The 19555-nt window shown below is 54.7% G+C and overlaps 1 protein-coding gene across 3 annotated transcripts in view; it reads left to right on the top strand.

Annotated features, from left to right (window-relative positions):
- Window positions 1-5312: 5312 nt before the first annotated feature.
- CPNE5 (copine 5) overlaps window positions 5313-19555 on the top strand; it is an 86203-nt gene continuing 71960 nt past the window's right edge. For all 3 annotated transcript variants that reach the window (XM_053671468.1, XM_053671469.1, XM_053671471.1), the window contains exon 1: window positions 5313-5994. In XM_053671468.1, the coding sequence (XP_053527443.1) occupies window positions 5900-5994 (95 nt within the window). In that variant the 5' untranslated portion in view covers window positions 5313-5899. The remainder of the gene's footprint in view (window positions 5995-19555) is intronic.

Here is a 19555-nt window from a genome sequence, read left to right on the forward strand (position 1 = left end):
GGAGCTTTCAAGGAGACTGGTCTCCATCATCTCTATCCGCAGTTCGTCTAGCAGAGCTCATGGCACCGGGAAGTACAGGTCTGTCAGACAGACTTGCTCTGAGGATTATGTGTGCGATGGGTGTCCAGTTCTCACCTCTGTGCCTATTCCATGGGATGTTCTCAGTAAGCAAAAATAAATTCATAAGAATCCCTTCCCTTCTCTGTGGTCCTGGCCACGAGGGCCCAAAGATTCTCTATCTGATAGTTGTCAATTCAATAACTGAATTCATAGCCGGTGCTCAATAAATGTTTGCTGGACAGAAGGCTGGGGGAGGCACTGGGGTGGGGGCAGGGGACTCAGGCCCTGTTTGAAGAATTGTTATGAAAGGGTCCGTGTTTCTGGGGCAGTGGACTTTCCATCTTGCTATTTGACAGACTGAGAACATACTCTGTGTCAGGCTGTCTTAGGAACTGGTAATGTGGCAGCAAATAAGACGACATCCCTGCCTGCATAATCCTGGGTTCTGCTGAGGGAACAGACAAGAATAATGCTACGAGGAAAAGTGAAGGAAGACCAGGAGGATGAGAGTAACAAGACAGTGTGTTAGACAGTGTGGTTGGAGGGGGCATGTGGGCAGGGACCTGAGGGACCCAGAAGCAAGTGTTCCAGGCTAAGGAACACTTAGCGGTACAAAGGCCCTGAGACAGGAGCCTGCAGGGCCCATGAGGCCAGTGTAGCTGGAGTGGGGCCAGTGAGGGGCAGAGAAAGGCCTGATTAAGTAGGAGAGGTCAGGAAAACGGGTGGGGACGGCCTGCAGCCCAGTCAGTCCTTTTCCAGCGGAGTGAGATGGGAGCCAGGGGACGTCTCAGGCAGAGGAGAGGCACAGCCTGACTTTGGTTCAAGCGGATGCCCTGGGTGGTGTGAATATTCCAGAAGCTGGACTGTAAGGGCAGGCAGGCCTCTCTCTCTCGGACAAGCATGAGTAGCTGGAAGGAAAAGGAGAGCATGAGAAGTGCGAGAGGAAGTCAGTAGCCGCTGGGCTGCAGACAGATGCTAGGGTGGGGCAGGACAGGGTGGGAGGGGTGGATACTAAGGGAAGGAAAGGCTGCAGGGCCAGCGGGAGAGCCCTGGGGCTTCCCTTTGTCCGGGTGAAACGTGGACAGAGCTAGCCCGCGCTATGATCTAGGAGAAGGCAGGGCCAGTGTGGGGTTTTAGTTGGGATGGTGGAACATCTGGCAAGTGAGACTGCCGCCCTCCAGGAGGAATGGGAGCTGGAGGTGTGGAGACCCCTGTGATGAGCTTTTACCTCTTCCTCTACCCAAGAGAATGTGTCTTCTCCCCATCCCTTCCCAGTCAGGTGCTCACTGCTCTTGGGTACTTGCCCTTGCTGTTACTAGTGGAGTTTCTTATCAAAGGAAGAGTTGGGTGATCTTGAGTGCATCATTCCCCATCTCTAAGCTTTTTAGTAAAAGAACAGGCTTAACTTAGATGGTCTCCAACCAAGCCCCTTCTAGCATTTCTATTATGGGTGGAATCAGACACCGCATTTCACCCATTTCCTTACTGTCATTGTGGTTTCAGGTTCCTGCCATGCTCTCTATATTTCCTTCTCTCTCCCGGGCTGCCATGGGTGGCGGGGCAGGGTATTCACTGCACAGGGACACCCTGCCGAGGGAGTAAGTGGAGGCTCAGTACTAACCCATCGGCCATGCTCCACAAGCCATGGGCCCTGGCTGGCTTGGGGCTGCATTTACCCAGAGTAAAGAACACCTTTTTCGAGTTTGTTCTAAGGTGCAGTATGGGCAGCCCCCACCTCCCTGTCCCATGCACATTCCTTGTTCTCCTCTCTGTCCCTTTTCTCCTAGCACCCCCTCCAGCTTCACACAGGAGGATGTAAACTCAGTGTTTACATGGAGCCTTGGCAGGGAGGGCAGCAGCTGTGTCTGTGAGGAGCTGTGCCTCCAAAGCCCTGTGGTGCTTTTCCTCTCCTTATCAATGCTGAGAGCTGCCTCTCAAAATTGCTTGGCCGTCATTAACACCACGGATTAGGTCAGAGGAGAGCGTGTTTGCAGTCTTAGATGGCGAAGGCAAAATGCTGATGCTGATGATCCCAGATCTTCTGGGCATGGCCCATTCCGTGCTCGCAGTTCTTAATCAGAGGGACGAGTGTTGGTTACTTGGCCGGGAGGGGAGGGCCGGGGCCGTGGTTAACTCTAACCTGGCTGCAGCCCCTGCTGACCTGTGTGGACATCACTAGGGACCTCAGTTACATCTCTCAAAGGAGAAACGACCTAACGGATGGCAATGCCCATGGGCCACTTTTGAACCATGAACAATTCATTTGAGCAGGAACTGTGAACATTTTGCCCTGGACCTGATCAGCAAGTGTTGTGTTCTGGGGCTCACTGCTTGACTGTGTAGTTGGGCAAAGTCTTTCAGATCAGCCTGCCTTGTGCCCCCTTCTGAAAAGCCTCTGTGCCTGGAGGAGGTCGAGGCCTATGGCCTTACATCGTGGTCCCTCACTTCTTGGTCTCACATTCTCCCTCTGTGACCTACCACGTGCTCCAGCCACACTAGGGTCCTCAAACACAGCCCTCTGGCCTTTAATCAGTCTCGTCCTCCGCCAGGAGTGCCTGCTCAGCCTTGTTCTCCAGGCAGAAGTTCATCGTCTGTAGCAGCCGCTGTCCTGTCAATGCCCTAACTTTGCCTCTTCTCCGTGTGCTCCAGCCCCATCGCCAAGTGCCAGTGTTCATGTGTCTGCCTGAAGTTTTTTCTGGTTTCTGGAACCTGCGTTGCCACTCTGTGCTGGTCAGGCCAGAAGGGCCAGGGCATGAACGCCCTCCAGAGGCAGCCCCCAGCCACTGAACCGGTGACTGACTTCAGGTGGTGTCTACATGCCGTGCTCCCCTACCCCTCTGGCAGGCTGAGCTTCAGGCATGGTCTCATTCTCGGGGAGGATGGGTCCTGGTTGTCCGCCCTGGTCACTGGCCACCGTCCCTGTCTGACCTCCACACTCCCCACACAGTGCTTTCCCATTCAAATCTTCCTCCCAGGGTCTGCTTCTCAGGGAAACCAGACGTCATCTTCATTGTCCTTTTCAATGTCACCTCCTGTTTCTGGTTTCCCTTGGCCCTCCTGGGGCAGGACCATTATGGGTCGTGCTTCTCTACTCCCAGGGCCTGTAACACCTCAAAGGCACTGCTCACATTGCACTGGGGCTGACCCACATGCGTGTCTTAGGCCCCCACTAGCCTGGGGACTCTTTGGGGACAAATACTGCTCTTTGTGCATCTTTATTCTCTGAGCTTAGGATGGTGCCTGGTGCAGAGCAGGTACCTAATACAATTTTTTGGCAAAGAGCCAGCAGTGGAAATGCCATGACTGAGAGGGACTAGAGAGAGACAAATCGAGAATATTTCTAGAGAGAGACCCAGGGGCTTCAACTACAGATGCTGCCACATCAAAAGGTTCTACAGTAGAACTTCAATTTGACCACTTATGTGAACAGTCTTCCATGGCTCCCTGTTACGGCCCTCCCCAGCATGGCCCAGTGTCAGAAAGAGCTTTTAAGTCACTCGGCTGTCTGGCCCCATCCAAAGAGGCACTCAAGTCTCTTGTTCAGAGTCGGGCTTTAGTTTCCAATGGCCTGGGTTAGAATTCTCACACTGCCAAGTTCTCAGCTGGGTGACCATGGGCAAGCTACTTAGCCTCTCGGGGCACTAGCTTCCTCATTTATTAAATGCAGATAATAATAACTCACACCTATAATTACTCTGAGGATTTAAAACTGGGCATGTCTGGCCTAGTGTAGGCCCTTTGAAAACATAATGATGCTTATCGTTGTTCTCAAGGAAGTTTCCCAAGTGGCCCTAGCACAGGCCGAGAACACAGCAGACATTCAGTAAACACTAGTGGAATGAATGAATAATGTATTCTTCAAGGGCGTTTGGGGCAGTGTCTAGGACAGATATGTGGGGGTAGGGGTGTGAAAGACATAGAGATTCCAAGCCCAGTTTTGTATCCCTCAGGAAAGGAGACCCAGTTATTCTCCTTGTAGAGAGAGTGAGCTGCCTGACCCGTAGTGGGGCCTCCCCTGCCAGCCGTGCAGCCCCTGCCCCTTGCTGTCGGTCTCAGGCGGCAGAACCGAGTCCAGCCAGTACGGTGCCACGGGTAAAAGGAAAACACTTAACCCAGGCCTAGGAGTGTTTCCTTCCGTTTATCTTTGACGCACGCTGTATCTGCTGGGCTGGGAAATTGACTTCAAACACAATCACCAGTTAGGGCCCAGCTGCCAAAGCCAGGACCCAGGGGGCGTGGCTCTCCGGGGTCAGGCCTCCGGGATCCTCGGCCCGGCCCCGCCCGCGCCCCGCCCCTGCCACAGAGACAAGTCAGGTGGGCGGCGGAGCAGGCTCTGTCTCAGCAAGGCTTAGGCCCAGGCTGAGGAGGGGCTGCAGGCGGTTTTCTGGAAACGAGTTTGCGTGCGCATCCCAGAGAATTTGCCACAGCGCCGCGGCCCCAGGCCCGGAAGGGCGAGCTGGGGCTGGGTGGGGCCGGGCCGGGGAGCGAGGACGCCCGAGAGGTGCCTCAAAGTCCCTCTCGCTCCCAGGGCAGGGATCAGAGCCCCAGGCACAGCAGGCGCCTACTCCGTGCTGATGGTTTAGAAGCCCAAGGAGCTCTAAGGCCACCCTCCCAGTCTAGTGGAGGAAGCTTCTAGACCCGGGGTTGGTTCAGGCGTGTGGTCATAAAGGGCCAGGTGTGGGGACGGCGCTGGCGCGTGGCCTAGATGGCCGATGGCGTGGCCAGGCCGGGCAGGAGTCAGAGGCAGTGGGGACCAGCCCAGGCGGCGACCCCTCCTAGGCCCAACGGCGCTCACTAGAAACCTGAGGCGGCCCCTCGGGGCTCTAGGGTCGCCCCCACACACTTTGCACGGGGGCATACTCGGCAGAGAACTCCCCAACACTTTTGGTATGTGTGCGGGGTCTCTTCTGTACCTGTACCTGCCCCTCCCCCCGTTTAGACCCTTCTCGCACAGGTGCCCTGGGTTCATACAACCCCTTCCCTCCCCCCGCCCAGGTGGAGGCCCCACCACAAGGAGGTGGGGGAGTGGGGTCCGCGCAGATGCAGACGCGCCCCGCCAGGACCGTCTCAGGCTGCCCCCTCCAATCTCCAGGCTCCCAGCATCTGGAGCCGCGTCCCCACGCCTGCCACGCGCGCACACACAGACACGCTCCCACACACACTCACCCGGGCGCGCAGACCCCGCCCGCGGCCCCGCCCCGGCCCCTGCGGGAGCCCCCTCCGGCGCTCACCGCCCCGTTAGCAGCCCGGCCGGGGTGGCGGGAGGCGGCGGCTTTGGGCAGATTTGATTTTCCCGCAGCTCCGGTGACCCGGAGCCGGAGCCCCAGCCGAGGAGGTGGCGCTCGCAGCCGCATCCCCAGCCCCGCCGCTGCCCGCGCCCAGACCCAGGAAGAGGCGATCAGCCCCGGCGCTGTGGGCTCCGCGCTGCTCGCGTCCCGCCAGCGCCGCCGCCCGCGCCCCTCCAGCTCCCCACGCCCCCTTTCTCTCTTGCATCCCTTCTGCCCCCGCCCGAAGCCGCACGCCCCTCTCCACGGCTCCGCGCGTCCCTCCCGGCGCCCTAGCCCCTCGCCCCTCCGCCTCGCCCAGCTGCGCCGCAGCTCCGCTGGGCCCCCAGCCTCCTCTTCGCGGTCCCCGCACCCCCTCCTGGATCCGCGGCCCCCGCTCCTTCCGCCCCCTTCCCTCGCTCACTTCCCACGCCCCCTCTTCGAGCTCCTCTGTCCTCCCTTCGCCGCCCAGCCTCAGCTCCTGAGTAGGGGGCGAGCCCGGGGTTTCAGTTGCTCGGAAGAAGGCGTGAATCGCCCAAGGGCTGACTAATTTGGGGTGAGGGTCGCGCTAGGAGATGGAGCAGCCCGAGGACATGACGTCGTTGAGCGAGTTCGACTCGTTGGCGGGCAGCATCCCGGCCACCAAGGTGGAGATCACCGTGTCCTGCAGGTGAGCCGCCCGCTGGCGGGGTCCCCCTGTCCCGCCCATGGACCCGGAGCCCCGGGGCCGCGTCCTCGCCTCCAGGACGCACGCCGCCTAGGTCCCCGCCTGTCTAGCAAGAGCCCCGCGGGTGGCGACGAGGGACTAGAAGCCAGGCTTGGGGTCGTATACCCGAAAGTTTGCACTCAGGGCTGCTGCCGCGAGGAGAGATGGAGACGCAGGAATGGGGGCCAGGCTCCAGAGGCGGGAGAGCGAGGGAGTGAAAGGCGATACCCAGGTCTTCGCACAGGTTACTTCTCATCAAATCCTCCCCAAATCGACAAGTGGGTGATCTGCCCCATCCCTCCCAGGCGTGCCCGGCCCCTGCCTTCCTGCCCTCCTTTCGTCTCTTTTCCCCACAGCGCCCTTACCCTCTCCTTCCCCACCCGTTCACCGTCCCAGACCCCGCGATCCTAAAAGCCTTTCTCACCTCCAACAACGAAACCGACTCCCAGAAAAGGATCAGACTGACTCATTCATAGAGGTGTGGATAATTGATAACAATTTTAGTGGTACCATTAAAAAAAGACAATAACTTGGGTACAAAATCTTAGCCCGAGGACTAGATCACTGAGTGTGTAATTTTAGAGTCCAGCAGGGGAGGGGGCGTGTGTTTTGTGAGCTCCCACCCCAGGCTCCTCAGTCACACCACACAGGCTTTGGGGGTAAATTCATTGCAGGGCTGGGTATCTGCCCGGTTCTCCTATCGGAGGAGAAAGCTGCCCCAAGCAATCAGGGGTATCGGTGGAGATGGGGGGACTTTTCCCTAGTGCAGTCACCCTGTGGCTGGCCTAGGGTTACTGTCTTGCTGGGACCGTGTGGGGCACTGTGGCCTAGGCATAGCCCACCTCGAGGTCCCCGGAGCCATTCCCTCTGCCCCAAATGACTCGAGTCCTGGCTGTGCCCTTATTCCGGTCCACCCACCCCATCCTCTTTTCTAGGGCCCCTTCGGTCGGACCCTGCACCCACCCTCACAGCCTCCACCCCGGTGTTCTAGGCGGTGGGGAGGTGTAGATAGAGCCAGAGGACCTGGGTTGGGGGGTGAGAGAGGGAGGGGCCGGGGGGTGAGGGTGAGCGAGGGTGAGGGTTGATGTCAAACGTAGCTGCCCCCCTGTGCTGGGCTCCCGTGATGACTCCCATGTGTCACTCCCGAGGTCCCACACACAGTGCTGTCAGAATTATCTCCCAGTGCAATATGCCTCTTGCCATTGCTCCGCCGGGAGAACCCTGACGGCCCATTGGCTCCAGTCTCACCACCTCAGCCATCAGCAGCTGCCACAGCCCTCCCTCCCTTCCCCAGCAGGTCACACTTCCCTGTAACCAACTCCCCGCCCCCCACCCCAGCCTTCAATCACGCCTGTGTCAGAGCTGTCTCAGGGGCCTCCCACTTCCAAGCCCATGAACAATAACCCATTCCTCATCCAGATTCAGCCCTCCTTCATCTCTGCCACTTCACGCCCTGCATCCCAAAAAGCCTGGCCTCATGCCCCCACTTCCAGCCATCCTCACCCACTCACCCACCAGACACCCAGTCTACATCACTGTCTCCTGGGTCCTCTGGGTCCTGAGAACTCAGGCTGGGCCATGGGCTCACTCACATACTGAGCACTCAGTCTCAGAAGACATCTCAGGTGTGTAGACTTCATCCCTCCTCCCCCAAAGCAACTATCTGAGCATTTGAGGGCAGAGATCCCCTGACTCAGGCCCAGGAGCCTCTCCTCCAGTGGTGAGGAGAGGAGGCAGGAGGCACATGCATTGTGGCTTTGGAATTGGACCCCTTGGAATAGAATCTGCTCCACCACTTGGGGCTGACTTTAGCCTAGGTTTCCCCCATTTGCAAACAATGAGAAACCTCATTTGCCAGGTAACTCATATGCTTGGAAGAGTGTCTGGCAGGTCGTAGCAGGTGCTTGACAAATACTGTTGGAGGAATTAACTTACAGGAATAGAGGATCAGGAAGTAACCAACACACTACTTTGCACTTGCTTGGCTCTTGGTGCTCAATAAGTAGCTACAACGATCATCAATCATTGTAAGGCAGCAATACTGGGCCCCTCCTGGTTGCTCTTTGGAAACAGATGTGTCAGATCTTTTGCCTAAAAGGTACCGAGGGATGCATTTGAGATCTGGGGAATGTGGTTCTGAGATCAACCCTGGTGCTCATTCCCTCTTGGGACCCACGGTCCATCAGCCTGAGCAGGGCTGCCCCAGGCGCTGTTCCTGGTCTCTGAAAGGCAGAGGGTGGAAAATGGGTTTTGATAGGAAAGAGTGAGGAGTGGGGAGTCACCGGGGACAGAGGGGAGGCCAGAAAACAATCTAGGTGGGTTTGAAATTGTAAATCCATCTCTTTGCCTCAACCAAGTCCAACTGTCCAGGTTCTAGAAGACGGGGAGGGGGAGAAGGGGGAGCAGGGAGAAAAGGAGGAGGAGGAGGATGGGGAGGAGGGCGAGCTGAACAGAATGGTTTTCTCCACTGTATTCTATACTCCAGAGTTACCGAATAATGTGAGTCAGGTCCTCTGCCCTGCATCCCATCGGCCGCACTGACTGGGCCCCAGGAGGAGGCTATGGGGTGCCCCTGCACTTAGCATCTAGCTGACACCTGCTGGTGGGCAGGGAACAGTAGGATGGGCAGAGGGGTTTGTGGGGTGAGAACTCCAGGGGGCTTCAGAATGGCCAGGTGGGGTCGAGGGAGGCCGTGTTTTCAGGGAACTGGGGCCCAGTTCCCCGCCCTCTCTGCTCCTTAGGCAGGTCCCTGCCACCTCTTGTGGCCCCAGGAGCTCTCTGCTCTTGCTTAGGGAGGGCCCGACCCCCACTATTGCCTAGGGCACTCTTAGCCAAGCAGAGCTGCCTGGTAAAGGGGCTCGTCAGAGCCTCAGCACAGGATCGCAGCAGAGGCCAACCAAGCCGCTGCTGAAGGCGGACGACACCGTGGGGCGGACGGGAGTCCGTGTGTCTCCCGGGCTAACCTCCAGTCTACTCCCAAATAATTGGTTTTTACTGACTTTGATGATCTTAGGACCAAAGATCACACAGTCCCTGTGTTTTGGGCTCAGCGGTTAAGAACTTGGGATGTGGGCTCTCTCTACCTCGGTTCAAATTCCAGTTCCGTCCCTGTGACGCTGGGTAAAATACTTAGCCTCACTTTCCTCCTCTACAGAGGAAGTATAGTGATACTTACCTTAGACGATTAATCCATGAATAGTCATTTACGTTGCTTATTATTTGGCACCTGAAAGTAAAAAAAAAAAATCTGTCTCTATAGCTGAGTCTCAGGGCCTGGAGATCTGATCCATTTAGAGGTTTTGAGTGAGAAGGTAGATGGTTTATGGAACCAGATACCAGCAGCCACTGTGGAAGTGTGAGCCACAAAACTGGTCTTCCTCTGGTCTGCCCCAGACCTTGGCTGACTGGGCTCGCCTCCCTGTACACTCAGTCAAAACCCACCCGTGCACTGTCCATTCCCCAAGCGCCACACTAGTTTTCTACTTTCTATGTCATCTGATGCAGGGATCGGGACCAGCTTGCTGGTTAGGAAGAGCGATTTGCATTTTTTTATGTAACAGGAAACCGTCGCACTTCCGCAGGGTCCTGCTGGAAGAAGCAAGGCACACTTCCACATGGTGGGGCTTCCGAGACCTTTAGAGAAGGCAAGGGGGGAAGGTGGAGTCCAGAGGCAGACTTGCTCAGCACTGCTGGCATCTCTCAAGCGGCTGCCCTCACCGACCAGCTGGACCAGCTGGCGGGGGGCTTGTGGGCAGTTGCTGCCTCTGCTCCAGAGATGTTCTTTTCTGCTGTCGGTTCAGGTTGGTGTTTTGGTGCCCTGGGGCAGGAGAGGCAGTCTAGCTCGGGAGCTGCGTGCCCCGAGCCTGTCAGAAGGCGTGTGAATGGGCTCTGAAGGCTTTCTTCTGATGAGGGCGGCTTTGGGGAAGGAGGGCCTGGGGCCAGCGAGGCAGCTGTCAAAGCCAGTACTAGAAAAAGAGGTCTGGTCAGCTATTGAATATGCCAAGGCATTCTTCAGTGGAGCCAGGGGAATAATAACAGTGGATTTATTAAGTGCTTGCTACAGCGCTAGGCATTTCGCATCTGTATGAGGCTGAACCATGTGCAATTTCCCATGCTCGACTGTTTTTGACCTACTCAAATAGCAATTTGGTTCAAACTAAGATTATTATATTAGTTTTCAATTCCCGTGTAACAGATTACCCAAACCTCGCAGCTTAAAACACGGGCGTTTGTTATCTCCCAGTTTCTGTGGGTCAGAAGCCCGGGCACAGCACCACTGGCTCTGCTGCCCGGGGTCTCCTCAGGATGAAATCGAGGCACCTGCAGGGACTAGATCTCATCTGAGGCTCGGGGTCCAAGCCAAGCTCTTTTATGTCGTTAGCAGAATTCAGTTTCTTGCAGCTGTAAGATTGAAGTCCTGTTTTCTTGCTGATTGTTGGATTGGGGTATCTCTTAGCTCCCAGAGGCCGCCCTCAGGTCCGAGCCACGTGGACCTCTCCTAACGTGACAGCTTACTTCAAAGCCAGCAGGAGAGTCTCTCCCCAGTCTGCTCTGACAGTCTTATGTAAAATAACAATAGTCACAGGAGTGAGTGTTTCCTCATATTCGAAAGTCCCACCCACACTCAAGGGGAGGGGGTTATGTGGGTTTGTATACCAGGGGGTGGGAATCTAGGGCACTATCTTATATTTCTCCCTACCACATTACTGGATCTTTCTAACCTACAACAATCCCATGAGGTAGATAATAGTATCTTCCCTTTATGCCGATTAGGAAACCAGGACTCAGAGAGGTTAAAAGGACCTACCAAAATTAGACATCTAGTATGTTTTGGAAAGGAGAATTCAAATTTAGTTTCCTCGAACTTTAAAGTTTCAAGGGCTTCTTGAGGCTGGGAATAGGGGTCTCCGTGAGAATCATGGCAAGGTCCTAGCTACCAGCCATGTGACCAAGAAGTAGATGTTTTCTCTTCAGAGATGGGAGAGGTCTTTCTTGCTCAAGGATGCTTCTAACTCTGGAAGGCAAACTCAGAACTGGAGGTATCCCCAAGTAGCAGAGATCAGAACATCATGGGATGGCAGGCAGACTTCCATGCATGCAGACCATATGGTGGTAACTTATCTCTCCTTTCCTAGCTCTCAGTTCTCCCAGCTCAGACCCAAGGCCATTGCTGAAGATGACCTACCACTGGGAAGAAAGGGTGGGGAGGAGGAGAGGGGTATGAAGTTGTAAAGCTTTTGGGCCCAGAGGAGTCAGGTTCAGTTAGGAGTACTTCAGCTATAGGTAACGAAATGTTTGGTAGTGACTCAAACCCAAAATAGATTTTCAGATCACAGTGAATCTGAAGGTAGGTTATCTCAATGCTGGTTACTCAACTCACTTGGCCATCAAGGGCCCAGCTAACTTTGTACTCTGCTACCATGCAAATGGTGAGCCTCAGTATTACAAAATGGCTGCCTGTTCCAGGCATCACAGCCACGTCCGAAGATAAGAAGCAAGGCATAGAGCCAAAGACCTCTCTTTAAATAGTTATTTTTATCTGGAAAGCACAACCTCTCCCAGAATCTTTCAGTAGATTTCCTCTTCTATTTCAAGAGACAAAGCTGGGTCTCATGTCTAACCCTAGACTAGTAGTATATTAGTCAGCTCAGGCTGCCATAACAAAATACCATAGACTGAGTGGCTTAAACAGAAATTTATCACAATTTTTTATCCTCACTTGAGGACACGCTAATTGATTTTTAGAGAGAGGAGAAGGAAGACAGAGAGAGGGAGATAAACATCAACGTGAGAGAAAAACATTGATTGGTTGCCTCGTATATCCTCAACCAGGGACCAAACCTGCAACCTAGGCGTGTTCTCTGACTGGGAATCAAACTCTCAACTTTTCCGTTTATGGGATAACATTCTAACCTGAGCCACACCAGCCAAGGCTATCATAGTTCTTGAGAATGGAAGTCCCAGATGGGTGGACTTGGTCACCAGCATGATTGGGTTCTGGTTAGGACTTTCTTCCTGGCTTCATATGACAGAAAGAAAGAGAAAGCAAGCTCTCTGGTGTGTCTCTTTAAGGGCATTAGTCCTATCATAACCCCACCCTTATGACCTCAACCCTAACTGCCTTCCAAAGGCCTCATCTCCAAATACTATCACATTGGGGGCTAGTGTTTTAATGTATAAGTTTTGGGGAGTATACAATTCAGTCGTCAGTACAACGAGAACTCTGACTTGCGGGAGTCGCCATCAAATACCTAACCAATGTGGCTTCTACTAACGGGAAGAGTGAGGAATGCTTGCTGTTGGAGCCTCAAACTCTGCTGCAAGGAGGCAGAGTCTGCCTAGGGGATACAGGGGCGTAGGGTTTGGCTTCTCTGAGGACCAGCTCCTTGGATTTTCCTGCAGTCAGTGGACAGCCCGTGTTAGATGACTGGGGACTGATTATCCAAGCACAGCTTAGCTGGACCCCTGACTTCCTGTCTTCCTGCCAGTTTCCTGGGCAAACAGAGAAGACTTAGTGTGATTTCAAAACATTGCAAGGTTCCTCTGTTTCCTAATGTCGCTCACCTCTGCCGGCCTGGCACAGTGCCTGAACGTCTCAGTAGGATAGCTTGATGCCCTTCAGTCCTAAAGAATTCTGGGCAAGACACTGAAAGGCAATGAAGCTCCTGACTTCCCTGCTCTGAAACCTTGGCCACGTCATGTAAGTTCTCTAACCTCAGTCTCCCCATCTGTAAATGGGGGAAATATTGGTCCTGTCCATATCCTGTAGGATTGTTAGGAAGACAAAAAAAGACTATGTTTGTGTAGTCCTGTATAAAGTAGAATGTGCTAAATAAACTCAATAATGATGTAGGTACCAATAACTGATAACTACTGACACATCTGTTCATTCGACAACTGATACTGATGCTCATTTGCTATTAAAAGGCTTTTTGGTGCCAAGCACAGTTCAAAGACCTGTGGGTATAGTGGTGAGCAAGACAGACAAGCTCTCTCCTCTCACAGAACTTCCACTGGCATCAGTGGTGGGGAATATAAACAAATACACTTTTTATTAAATAATGTCTGATACAGATAAGTGCGCTTCAAATAGATGTGTGTTTGTTGAGGATGTTTTAGACAAGATAGTCAAGTGACGTTCAGCTGAGAGCCAATGGGTGAGAAAGCCGCCTGGGGGAGGATCTAGAGAGAGGGTGATTCAGATAGAAGGGCAAGTGCAAAGGCCCAGTGGCGGAGGAGACCTTGGTATTCTTGCAGAGCTGCAGGGAGGCTGGTGTGGCTGGAGCGGCGGGAATCCCCAGGGAGGAGTGGAAGAGGATGAGCTCAGAGAGGAAATGGGGTTACGGGTTATGACCTGTGACCATGCTAAGGAGTTTGATTTATTATTCCAACAGCAGTTAGGGGCAGGGTTAAACAGGAGTAATGTGATCTGATTGGCCTTGTAAATATTTTCTCTGGGTATTGTAAGAGAATGGACTGGTCAGGGGGAGGGGAGAGGCAGGAACTGAAGCACATTGCTAGGCAAGAGGTCACTGCAGCATCCAAGTGAGAGATAATGGGGACAGTGACATGGGGAAGAGTGGGCAGACTTGGGATGTGTTTTTTAAGTAGAAACTTTTAAGATTTGATGAATGGCCGTGACCATGTGGCTCAGTTGGCCGGAGTGTCACCTCTGTACACCAACAGGTTGTGGGTTTGATTCCTGGTCAGGGCACGTACCTAAGTTTTGCACTGCATCCCTGGTCGGGGTGCGTGCAGGAGGCAACCAATCTGATTGACGTTTCTCTCTCACATCAATATTTCTCTCCCCCCTTCCTCTCTCTCTAAAATCAATAAAAAGACATTCTCGGGTGAGGATTAAAAAAAAAGACTTGGGAGCACGCGGGGCACAGGGAGAGAGGGGTCAAACATGCTTCCGATGTTTCTAGTTAAACGCTATGTCTTCACAACAACTGCGCAAGGCAGGTATGTGGCCCTCTGCACAGATGAGGAAACGGAGGTTCAGTAGCTCATCCAGGGTCAGAGAATTATGACGTGGCCCCGGAGACTGCAGCATGGATGCATCTGAGGCCGGCCAGAGCTCATGCTCTCTCCCCTTGGCCACGCAGCATGGGAGAGGTAATTATTACAATAATTAATAATAATAATAATGCAAATAGCCCCAGGAAGAAGTTTGCTCTAAGCCATGTGAAAATTACTTTTAGACCTTGGCGAGGAGACTTTCCGATGGGGTCTGAAAGGGGAGACGGGCGAGTGGCAGGGGCTGGGCGCCAAGGTCGCTCTCCTCCCCAGCTGGCCCAGAGCCTTGCCCCAGCTTCCTTCTGCCTGTGCGATGGGAGCAGGGCAGGAGGAGGTGGAAAGGCCCCCAGTTCTCCTCGGGCCACTCCTTGGGGAGCAGCCCTGATGGGGCTGGTGGCAAGAAACAGAGTGAGGGTTTGAGGGGCACTTCTGGCTGAGAGGGGTCTTCGGGGAACCCTGGGTGTTGGTGATGTGTGGGCTTGGGATTCAGAGTTTGATCCTCATGCTGCCTGGCAGCTGGGTGACACCAGGGACAACTCTCGGCCCAGCTGCCTTGCCCGGCACTTGGGGTGACGTCCACCTCCAGGCGTTGCTTTGTAGGGTGGATAGCGTGTCGCAGATTAAGTATCCAGCAGAGGATTTGTAGGCGATAGCATTCTTTGCTCCTTCACTCTGCCTGCCTGGGGCGTTGGCCAGATGTTTGGTGCTGAATTGCTCCTTAGAAAATGGGGTGTTGCTGGTGGGGCCCCTCAAGCTCAGGGGTCTCTGTGGGACTCCTCAGGTTCCTGTTTGTCCCTGATAGCAGCGTCCCCGTCCTGTCTGCTCTCCTCAAGGAAGGCCACACAGCAGAGTAGGCTGGCAGTGTGGGCAAGGGCGTGCCAGCCCTCGACGCCCTCCTGCCAGCCCAGCACCGGGCAGCAGGGTGGGGACGTGGGCATCGCTGGAAGCCTCTTCGCTCTCCACAGGCCTGTAGCGAGCGGTGTATCGGGCACCGGACTGAAGCTTATCGCATGCTGGACACTGTTCCAACTCTTTTGCATATGTGAATTCTCTTCTCAGAAAATCCCTAGGAGAAGACTGTTATTCCCACCATGTTACAGGTGGGGATACTGAGGCACAAAGGAGCTAGTGAGTCATACAGCTAATAATAGGCAGAACTGGGTTTGGGACCCAGCCACAAAGCTCCAAGTCTGTGCTCTCAACATCCCCACCTTTTGTCAGGGGTTGGAGGGGTGCTTAGGGAGGGTTGTTGAAAAATAAAATGAGCCCTGTTTTCCTAACTTTTTCAGCCTAATAAACACTTTGGGAATTGATGAAACCCCTCTAAAAAGAATTCATTTACATATTGCTTCTTGGCCGTTTGGCTAAGATCAAGAATGCCTTTACATGTACCAATGTGCCACATTTTGCTTACAGTTTCAGGGGGTCCGTGTATTAAGGACCGCTAGTCCAGGACAGCCAAGGATGGGTGCGCCCACCCTCCCGCTTTCTACGCTGTAGCCACAGTCCCTGCTCAGGGCATCTACGCCACCTTCGTGGGCTTTCTTAGAGACACGTAGGGATGTGCAGTCAGTCCACCCAGCAACTCAGCTCAAGAGCGATTGTGTCTCCTCAGACTGGGGCTCCCTGAGGGTGGGATTTTCCCTCTCTCTGACAGCCCCCTCTCTAAACATGTTTAAGTCTCCCAGATGGGAGGAGTTGCCCTTTGGCTTCCTCCCTCATCACCAGCCAGGAGCTCTCATTTCAGCCCCCCCCCCCCCCGCAGCGCTTTCTCCCTTTGCTGGGACCTTGGAGACTTGTGACCTCAGCACCGAGTCGTGGGCATTCTGTTGCTGCCACTGAAATGGGAGTGGTTCCTTGGAGGAGCGTGCAGAGGCACAGGGCCCTCAGCTCTGCTGGCCTGGTCTTGATTTGAGGAACAAAGGAAGCCAATTTCCAGGCTGCTGAGTGGTCAGCTGAAGGGTTTTATGTTCTTCTGTGGAAAAAATACATTTGTCCGTTGGAAAAATTTCTCTTTGAGCTCTCCAAAGATAGAAGGTGGAGAAAAAGCCTCAGGGTCTGGTCTGTCTGTGCCCTTGTGGTCCAGGCCCTGCTTGAGGACCGGGTTTCCTGCCCCTTGGGTTTTTACTGACTTGCCTGTGGGCAAGTCCCTCACCCTCTCTGAGCCTCAGAGTCCACAGCAGATCCGATCGGGTGAGGATAACGTAAGAGCCTTCCGGGGCTCGCATGTGACGTTGTCACAGCGGGGAGCGGAGGCCCCGAGACCCGGTGTCCCGATGTGTGCGATCTGGGCTGCCATCGTTGGAAACAGTGCGTGTGTGTGAGTGTGTGTGTGCGACTTGTTTAAACAGGGCTCCTGGGGCCTTGTCCAGACCTACAAAATCAGAATCCGAGCACGGGGCCCAAGAATCTGCCTTCTTACAAGTGGGAGAAGGGACAAGTCCCAAGAAGTTGAGAGGCCCATCGCTCATGGGGCGAAGCCGCCATCTGAAGGCCAGGAGGGCAGGCTCAGTGGGCCCTGCGGTGTCTGTCGGGACAGGTGGTTGGGGTGACGCACAGGTGGGGCAAGTGTGGACGAGGTGAGGGGTCAGAGAGGGGTGTAGGGCGAAGGGACCTGGGCAGAGGGTCCTCAAGGAAGGGAGGCCAAGAGGGGCCCGAGGCTGGGGTGAGGGGACTGCCCTCAGCCTGTGGGGGCGTTCAACACACACTTTCAACAGGGTGCTGGGAATGTGTATGGAGGGGGTGGGCTTCCTTGGAACAGTGAGGGTAGAGGTGGCCATGTCACCCATCCTGTCTCTCCTTTGTCACCAAGTGAGCCTGAGCATCCACCACGGGAGTGACTGCTCTGTGCAGCACTGTGCCCACAACAGCTGACCCACCTGACGTGCCTCATTGTGTCCAAGTGCTCCACAGAAGTCCTGAGGGAGCAACTGCTTTTAGCCCCACTTTACAGCTGGGGAAACTGAGGCACAGGAAGGCAAGTAACTTGTCCAGATCTGGGATATGGAGCTAGCATGTCTGACCGTAGCTCATGCATTTAACCATTAGGCTCTCCAACTAAGAGGAAGTGTCAGGGCTTGCCCTGACCATGGCCAGGTGCCAGTACGGAGACAAGGGCCTCGTTCACCTGTTTGGCCATTGCTTTGCTCTGCCTTCATCCATCCAATTTGCTGGGCCCCTGCTCTGAGTCAGGGGCTGGGCTGGCTCGAGGCAGAGGTGGGGTCCTGTGTTGGAGGAGCACACAGCCAGTGTGGGAGACAGACACACCCCTGCTTTTGCAGCCCAGAGGATGCTGGGTATGATTCAGAGGGTTGCACACTACAGACCAGAGGGAGCTCAGGGGAGGGGAGAGGGAAGGGCCGTTGGTCAGTGTCTGTCGAGGAGGAAGGATAAGAGTGTGTCTGGAAGGATGTAAGCATGATCTCAGCAGTGTGGAGGGAGGAGGGTTGGCATTGCCTTTGGGTGCGTGGCCAGGGTGACACATGCCCCAGGGTGCAGTGAGAGTCCTGAGGTCACTGGGCAGAGAGCCACCCAAAGTAGGTGTCTGGATTCTATTTCTTAGTCCAGCTGTGTGCCTCTTGCCCAGCTTGAAAGGCAGACAAAGCCGAGGAAAGCCTGACTGCTTCTCTTTGAACATATGCTCTTGGTCATTCGCTTGAGCTCTCTCCCCTCCCCCACCCTTCCCTCCCTCCCTCCCTCCTACACACACACACACACACACACACACACAGACACACACACACACACGCCTCTAGGCTGAAAAGGCTGAAATCCAGGATCTTACCCTCTTTCTTACTAGCTTAGTTAGACCGGACTAAACCTGAGTTCCAGACCCAGACTTGGAAGGAATCCAGACCTTGGAGAAGTCACTTCCCTTCTCTCTGAATCTTACAATCCTGATTTATAAAGGAATTGGAAAAAGTGACCTCCGAGGTCCCTTCCAATGTGGCCATTCTAGAATTTTAGGTAATTATCGAATTTCTTCATTATAGCATTCAAAGAGAAAATGCAGCACTTTCTGTAGTAGAGAAATTCTGCCCAATCCTTTTCTTACTTTCTAGCTCCTCACCGTGCCTCAGTTTCCACCACTGTAGTCATCTCTGGAGCAAAGGCATTTTGTCCTTTGTTTAAATCAACACAGATGCTCCTGCCTCCAAACTTAGCATGCTGCAGGAGGGGAAAGTCAACCCGGGTACCGGCCCACCCGCCTGGGTGTGAATGAGCATGCGTGACGTGGTATCCTACCTGTAGCCCCTGCCGCCTACTTTTCAGAGCGCTGCCTCACTCACCATTTCCCCTGGGGCTCTCTGCCCTGGGCTGGGGAGTTAATCAGATGGTTCCCAAAGTGGCAGCAGGCTGGGAGCAGGGCTGGTGGAGGGGTGGTGGGAGCCAGCAGAGGAGCTGTGCACCTGTGGGATCAGGGGGAGCTAGCTGAGGGCGGCCACCTTTGGGAGAGGCCCCCGAATGAAGGGACTGGAGTGGAGGGTGGGATCTGGGGATCTCTTTCTCAGAGACACCCCTGGGGATCTGCTTGAGGGCTGGCACTGGGTGCTTCATGAATACAACCTGGGGCCTCCTCAGGCAGTGGGGGGGGGGGGCCCACATGCTGGCCCCAGGTTGCTACTACATCTGTCTGTCTGTCTGTGTGTCAGCTGGTCTTTGGCTTCCAAATCAGGACAGGGGTTATGGGGGCACTGAGTTGAGTATGGGGTCAAGCTGTCACTCCTGATGGCTTTAGTGATGGTGACTTAGGGTAAGGCTTCTTTCTAGATCCTTCTCGCTCGACCACTACGAGCTGTGAGGAGTGGCCACTATCTGGGTGCATGTTCCCTCCTCAGGAGAAGGTGGGGCACATGACCTCGACAGTCCATCCAGCTCTGACGTTTGGAGTTGGTTGTCAGGAAGCCACACAGACCCATGTGGACCATTTCTCCTCTCTGAGAAAGGGGTTCAAGTGGCACAAAGGCCCTTGGGGGGGGAGAGTGGGGGTCGAGAGGTAAGATGATCCCTCTCCACTCCCCCCATCGGCATCTAGGGGGGAGGTATGGTGAGGCTGAGAGGGCTGGCCAGGGCAGAGCTTAACTTCAGGGCAGTGAAGAAAGGGGTGGGGGTGGAGCTCCAGCAGGCAGGAGGGGCTCATAGGAAGCTCCTTCGGGGATGGGGTGTGTGGGTGAGGCTTTGCCCGGTCAGCACTGGTCTTTAATGAGCAGGTTCCCTGGTTCTGCCCCACTGGGCCCCTCCGGGAGACTGGTGGAGCATGACTCGGGGTGAGAGCGGGGAGGGGAGTGAGGAAGTGGTATATTTTCCCCAACTCCTGCCCATCACTGGCTGAGGGCTGCCCTCTGAGTGTAAACTGTATAAACTACCTGCTATTTGCAGCCCGCCTGCCAGAGAAAGCCCTGGGAAGAGGAGCAGGAGGAAACCATAGGTGTATGCAGGAATGGGGAGGGCCGAGGAGACACCACAGGGCCTCGACAACCTTCAAGGCTGGTGCTCTTGCTGTATT

Source organism: Artibeus jamaicensis, unplaced genomic scaffold, assembly GCF_021234435.1.
Source record: "Artibeus jamaicensis isolate MK-2021 breed Jamaican fruit bat unplaced genomic scaffold, CSHL_Jam_final contig_1803, whole genome shotgun sequence".
Classification (NCBI taxonomy): Eukaryota; Metazoa; Chordata; class Mammalia; order Chiroptera; family Phyllostomidae; genus Artibeus; species Artibeus jamaicensis.